The sequence below is a fragment of the Macrobrachium nipponense genome, chromosome 6 (genome assembly GCF_015104395.2).
Source record: "Macrobrachium nipponense isolate FS-2020 chromosome 6, ASM1510439v2, whole genome shotgun sequence".
Lineage (NCBI taxonomy): Eukaryota > Metazoa > Arthropoda > Malacostraca > Decapoda > Palaemonidae > Macrobrachium > Macrobrachium nipponense.
In genome coordinates, this window is record NC_061108.1 from 59,548,287 (window position 1) to 59,555,786 (window position 7,500).

General features: G+C 35.3%; 1 protein-coding gene across 1 annotated transcript in view; it reads right to left on the reverse strand.

Annotated features, from left to right (window-relative positions):
- Positions 1–2,483: 2,483 nt before the first annotated feature.
- Positions 2,484–7,500, reverse strand: part of LOC135216915 (uncharacterized) — a 17,896-nt gene continuing 12,879 nt past the window's right edge. Inside the window, exons 7-8 of the mRNA XM_064252460.1 lie at positions 7,275–7,442; positions 2,484–5,819 (exon numbers count right to left, since the gene is read on the reverse strand). Coding sequence (XP_064108530.1) covers positions 5,730–5,819; positions 7,275–7,442 — 258 coding nt within the window. The 3' untranslated portion in view covers positions 2,484–5,729. The remainder of the gene's footprint in view (positions 5,820–7,274; positions 7,443–7,500) is intronic.

Here is a 7,500-nt window from a genome sequence, read left to right on the forward strand (position 1 = left end):
AAAAAAGCTAGCTTCGTGTAGAATGAACCAAAACAAAAGAAGATTTTGTCAAAGCGGGGACTCACCTGATCTTGAATTATGATTGCGGCCTTAGCCACAGCCAGGTCATACGAATCAAGATGGAAGTGTCACCACACTAGGATACCTTTAATGTTTCCATCACATCATTTCGCGTAGGTGGCAAAATAATATTTCTCATGTAGCCATTTTTTTTTACGACTTATCTTCTAAAATTTTTGAATTCCAGCCAACCCACACTGGTGTAAATTTAGACCATTCAACTGAGATCATTTAAACAAAATCTTTAAGAAAGGCATCTCCTGCATTATGTGTAACCGGGCAGGTATTCACCGAAGGAGGCGATTGATTAACTAGCTGGTTGTTTTGGATATGGCTCAAGAGCCTTGGTGTCAATCTAAGTGACCGCTTTTCTCCGGTATTTGGGAGTTTCTCCGAGATGATCTAAGTAAATTCTAGAATCTTTATTTTGATTCTTATTATCTTTCTGTAGACTCCTTAGCTGTGTAGTTTTATATCCATCCTCTGGATCTTCCAAGCTTTGGTAACAAATTCCAAATGTATCATGCAGACTCTCTTTTCCTGACAATGTTTCTAAGTTGGAGTCAAAATTATCCCAAACTGCCTAGAAAAATGTCCAGGTTGTCTGCTGTGTCTTGGTTGTTCCATGAGAGACAAAGCTAGATACCTGTTTCAAGCTCCTCAGAGGATAGATATACTGGTCATACTTTTGGTTCCTAAACCCAACGAAGATGCTTTTATGGTTTTAATCTTCCATGGCTTGCAATGTATGTCGCATCTTGTGCAGATGACGACACACAAAGCCCAATTTTTTCACTTATTGGTTTAAATGTTCCACCACACCAGGTTCTGAAGAAAATTTCAACATCTTCCAGAATCTTATTTTCGCCTGAAATAATGTCTTGAACATTAAAAGGCTGCTCGTGTTTTATATATTGACTGTGTGAAATGTTTTTGCCAAATGTATGGCTGCCTCTGCAATCTTTAATGTACACTTAGATGAGTATCATTTGCAAATGATAACAGTTTATTTTGTGATAAAATTGGGGTTCACAGTTTTATCAGTAAATTAAGCTATGTACTCGTAAAGTTTACAAAATACATGAACTGAAAGGCGACTCGCACCAATAGACAACTCAAGAGAGGAAATGAACTTTAAAGCAATTGATAGCGAGGTTCCAAATGCCCACAAGGCCAAGACAGGGTAGTTTAAAAAAACCATGGAAAAAACCCCGTGACCTCAGTCTCTAAAGGCTTCACACAAAAAAGCCTTATTTGTGCATCATTTCACCTATTCGATTTCTCCAGTATCGATATTCACATGAACTACAATATTTCATATGTCCAAAATTGTATTCACCACTTAAATCTATGGGGGAACATTTACTAAATCGCATTTCACATTGTAAAAAAAAAAAAGAAGAAGAAGCAATTATCCCTATGTTCACATAAGTACATTTTCGCTTCGACCGGTAAGTGACGTCACGAAATCACATGCGCGAATGAGTCCCAAATTCGTCGCTGGAGCGGGACTACCTTGCCATTGCTATATCGCGGCCAAGTTGGCCTAACCTACCCTTAGAGTGCACTATTGTTGCTAGTATCATGTATAACATTTTGCCAAAAAATCGTATGCCAAGTTTGATGGATTCGTAAAAAGGATAAAAAAAAGTAGGTCGTTGTGAGCATTACAGTATATTCTTTCACATATTGTTTAACAAATATTAGAAAAAGACAGGTGGCTCGAGGAGTCAGTTTCACCAGCAAATTTGATCGCATTTCATAAATACAATAGCTGTGTTCTGATACTACGCACAAGAGTACATTTTTATTTCACAAGCTTATGGGAAAAAAGTAATTTGAAATTAGGATAGCTTAAGTTTCTAACAAGCAAATAACTGTAATAAAGAAGGATACAGGCTACGCAATACAATGAATGTGTGTGAAGCATCTTTTAAATTTATTTCACATCTGTATCAAAACTAGTTTAAATCTGAAAATTCCTCATGAATATTTCAGAGACCCCACATGATGGGCTGTGCTGGAAACTCGAAATCTTCAAATCTATCTAGATTTCATATATAATACTTAATATTTATTCATGAATATATAAACGTTCAATATGTATATATACATATACGTATATACATTATATATATATATAATATATATATATATATATATATATATATATATATATATATATTATCTTACCAAAACTAATTTGAATCTGAAAAATAACTCAAGGATATTTCTGGGACACATGTGCTGGAAACTTTGGAACACAAAAGCTTATCTAGTTTTCATATATGATATTAAATATTTAAAAATGAATATATAAATATTTTATATATACATTATATGTATACATATACATATATATATATATATATATATATATATATATATACATATATATATATATATATATATATATATATATATATATATATATATATATACTGTACTTCAAAGCAGGCATTTTCATAAATAGATGCCATGGTGAGTAAAACAAAGAGAAAGAACTTTTTCCATTACTTCCAGGGGGTTGTATCTATTCCCAAACGACCAAATAAGTTATTTACAAAAAATACTTAGTCTTTATTTTGAGACAATATGTATTATTACCCCTAACAATTGGCAGGACCGGCAGATTTTGAAACAAAACAAATCGTAAAGTAGAATCTCAATTTTTCTTTTCTTTTGATTAAAGGCCTTTTTCATGACTGCCATGATCGCAAATCTAATCTGGAAATCAGATTGCCCTTAACGCACCGCTTACAAATTTCTTCACCAGCCACAGTATTTACTTTATGCACAACTGTTAAGAACTCGTAAGAAATAACTAACTATGTCTACTGGTGGTGCTGAACAAATAAAACTGTCTTTTGCCTTCTTTGGAGGTGGAAATTCTTGGCAAAAGCGCCTTGTTGTAATCTCTCCTCTTGCTCAGACTCTAACCCATTTGATAGGCATTCCTCTTTCATTTTGAAGAAACAGCACTGAACTATCCGCGTGGTCAGTGAACACAGAAGATAATCGGGTATTTTTTTTTATACCGACTTCGTCTTCATTAACTGAGGGAAACGCTTTTCTTGAGGATCGATGGTCATAATGAAAGCATGTCTTTGTATGGCTTGAGGATCAACCAGGTTTACTGTTTCCCAACGGAAATACACAGGTTATTCGTTGTTTTCAATCTTGTGATCGTCCACGATTAGGCTGCCGAAGAAGCAGCCATTCCCCTCCTCCTGTTCAGAAACCTCTCTGCAGATGTGTCAGCTCTTCTTATTTTTACCCTATGGCCACTGACCTTCAGGTCGAAGATGGAGCATCTGAAAAAGTCTCGAAAAAGAAAACTCTTCAGCTTTTGATTGCCTTGAGAGACATGACCACTTGTCATTTTAAACAGTGAAGCAGTTGAGCCATTTTCTGACTGTAAATACGATTTTTACTATACATCAAACATCATACCGTATGCATGTGAGCAAGCAATGCGAGGATTATGTGGAACACAGTGGTAACATAAAAACAATAACTGTGATAACCAAAACAACAGAGTTACTAACACAGAAAACATATGAAAAAAAACAAAACATCTTGAAGCATAAAATCATGCATTACCATGAGACCATACTTACATCCCCCAAGTGTAAACAGAATGGTTATTGCCAAAGTGGAAACACAAAATCTCAATTTTGAATTACCCAGCCAACGCACCTAAACCACCTTCTCCCAACAGACAATATCAAAGTTAATGAAAGCGAAATAAACATTTACTTACTCGATCTTGCAGACCTGTTCGATTGACTGAGGCCAGCCATACTTTTGATCAATTTCCCAATGAAGCAAAAGATGTTCCACTTGAAGAGAAAGTATTGCTCGGTTGTTTTAACTGTGCACCTCCGCAAAGGCGGGCTTGAAACAATTAAATCATTGGTTGAGCAATACCTTGTCTATTGGCAACGTACATTGCTTAACTAGTGTCCGTTTTTTCATCAAATTCTCGACCACTTACTGTTAGATTACTAAATCGCTTCATGATCTGGAGATCTGTATGATAAAACGGACGTGGAGCGTGTACATACCTTTCACAAATGCAGCTGCAATTGATCCTGAGTGTGAAGTGATTCAATGTACCAGGAAGGTCTCCTTCAGTAGAGCTACTTCAGTTAACCTCATTTATGACTAGCTGACTAGTGTAACTTATTATTACAACTGATCAAGTCCAAGAAAAGAAATGCCTCCCTAATTTTGCAGTAATTTTAAAAACTAAGTTAAAGTTCCTTTAGCAAATGAAAAATAATTTATCATCAGTTTTGTCGAGGCAGTTCATCCAGAATTCATCTGCGGTAAGGTGCCCTGAATAGGGCTTAACCACACACAACAAATGCTCTCAAGATGTTCTCAGTCGCACAAATTAACTGAACTGCAAAGTAAAGGAATGATGAACGTGATCAAAAGGAATGCAATACCTGTCAAAAATACCTCATGAATATATCGACTAGTCAGTTTAAAAGGATAACTTATAATCTATATACTATTGGGTACAAATTGAAATTTCGTGTCATCTGCGTCAGTGAGGAACCAACACCTTCACTGAAAGTTCCAACACTGAATAAGGAAGTCATTCAAATCGGTCAAAATAATCCACCTCTTCCAGAGTTCATTCAGTGAAAAATTGTAAAACACTCTAGTAGAATTCGACCTTTCCTGAGAAAGACTGAGTTACGAACATGTAAGCAAAGATAAATTATGTGAATTCCTTAATCGGTTAAATTACCTTTGGATAAGAATGTAATATGAGATAAGAATAATTTTTTCTATGTTTGGTTGAGCAGTAAAATCCAGCCAATTATTAATTTTATAGTTAACATAACATGAATGATCAATGTTCTCTAAAAGATGACTATTCATTTTTTGTGCCCTGTTTGATGCAAAAAACTATTAAACCTCAAGATTAGATTAACCGGTATTTCACTGTAATAGTAAAAATTGCCCAAAGTAGGCCAAGTCTTTGTTCACTAATTTTGCATAATAAATAATGATCACTAGTGTAGAACTAATCTTCATTTCAGTTGACAACCTTTGGAATAGGTCTGATCTGTATAAGCCTTATTAAATGAACGAAGCATGATATCTGGAACATGATCTTGCCTATAATGGGAAAAAAGCTCATGAATTAAGGAAACCAGAAGCGATAAAGAATTCTATAACTTGGTAGCGAAAGGAGTGAACGAATGACTGAACAGTATCTACAATCTGAGAATTTCCCAATTGGTGATTAAATTCAAATATAAAGAATAATAATCTGATATAATTTTCCTATATTTTGCTTCAAGATGCTATATCATTCTATGTACAACAGCATATAACCCAAAAAATGAATCAAAATAACTAGGTTGTTCTCTGTTCCTTCATTCTATAGGGCTGAAACTAGTAGCTTTGTAACATGGTATGAGGCCTAATTCTAGTCTTAGTACTGAAATGTTTGCTGCCCATTTCATAATTCCTATTTAGTTATTTCTATTTTCTTTTCTTACTCCACGCTGACCGAACTCTAACTTCTTCCAATAAGTAATCATTCGCATTTTCCTATAAAAGCTTGGCGTTCAACTAAAAGAAACTGGTTTCCTTTAATCCTAAATTTCATTCTCAATTAGACCGATGTTAGGCTGCTCGGTACCACATCACCCACCCTCAACGGTGCCACCAGCATCAACGACCTCTTTCTTCGCTGCTGCGACTTCTTGCTTTTTCTCCACGAGAGCCTCTTTTCTCTGCAATGGGAAAGATTACAGAGGTCAAGAAAAGGGAAGAAAATGAGCAGAATACCGCACTGCGTGAAAAGCAGACCACACAGTTTTGATATGTCTAGGATGTCTAGAGTGCTTAATAATTATAAAAAAAGAAAAAAGAAAAAAAACAAAGCTTCTTAATAAAGCATCATCATATGAGAATCAACACTGAAGTGCAATAAACTGTCGTGGGTCAATATTAGGTATATGATCGAGGAGTTATTCCCATCTGTCACCTCTGCTGCAAAATGGTATAACGAAGTAAGTTACAATGAGAATGAAGGATGTCATGTAAGGCCGACCAACGAGGAAGACAGATTGAGGTCGTCCATACAAAATTCACACCTTTCACATAAGTGATAAACATGTGTCCTGTTCCTTTTATCAAACAGATGGTTTCTTTGCGAGAGCTATTCATGTATAGGCTACCAAGTTTTGTACTTAGCTTAGTTACAGTATTTATGATACAAATTGGGAGATGAACATGTCTCTGGCTTTATCATTCCCTTTACATCTTGTCGTTAATACAGAGACTGTCGAGGTTAAATGATTATGTTGTATATAGCCAAATGCTCATTTTGGAAGTCGCAGTGCCACCAACTTGATTTTGTTGATTTCTTCCCTTCTAAAGAAGACTAAAAGAAAATCCTTTAGTCTAATTTGTTAACTTGGCCTCCAATAATTCCCTCCTCTTTCTCTGCATTAAAAATCGCTTCTTGTCTTTCAGACCAGTTTCCCTAAAGCATAATAGGAAAGTTCCGCTTCCTTTCAGATAGCTACAAAAGACTCGCAAGGTTAACATATCCCACATTTATTAAACTGAAATAATCATGAATAACTTGATTTGGTGAATGTTTATCTTTGAAGCTGAAAGAAGAGATTAAACACCCTTCTTTAACCTGCGCCTTCCAAACCTGACTGAGAAAATGTGCCCTTTTTCGTTAAGTTCAGAAATTTATCAATCATTTTCTGGGGAAGAGTGAGGAACAACTTTAAATGACCACCAAAATTATTTTCCATTGCTAGTAAAAGTTAAAGAAATTTAAATAAAGCTTAACTACAGCATAACGGGAAAGCAAGGTGAAACATGTTGTCAACACAATAATAAAACAATTACCCTTGTGTCAACATTTGGCAAATGTAGTTAACAGTTGCATTAATGTATGTGAGCCCTATAAAGTTGGTTTTAACTGTTTTTCTGCCATTGGACATGAGATCTAAAGGCAAGTTACATCAGCATACAACATAGGTTCTCAAAATAAGTCAAATCAAGAAAGCGCAAAGTTCCAGTTGGCTAAAAAGAGCAATATGAAATAACATTTCAACAGGAAACTAATGTAAGAAGTATTTCTTTAAGCATGAAAAATCGCGACTCTACCTGAATCAAAAAAATGAATAAACTCCAATTTCAGAAGCAAACATAAAAAGAACCTTCACCTTTGTTACGATTACGACCACTGTTGTTCTGGTTGTCGTCACTGAAATCTGCACAGTAACAGAGAAAGTTACTATAGCAGATACGTCACTTGGCTTATTCAAGGTCCCAGTTTTGAGGCGGTTGGTGAGATCAACAGCCAAGACAATGTAGCAGTTCAGAGTGGTTATCTGTGGACAGAAAACGTTTTAATCAGAATTCTAATACGTTAGAATTCTAATACGCAGG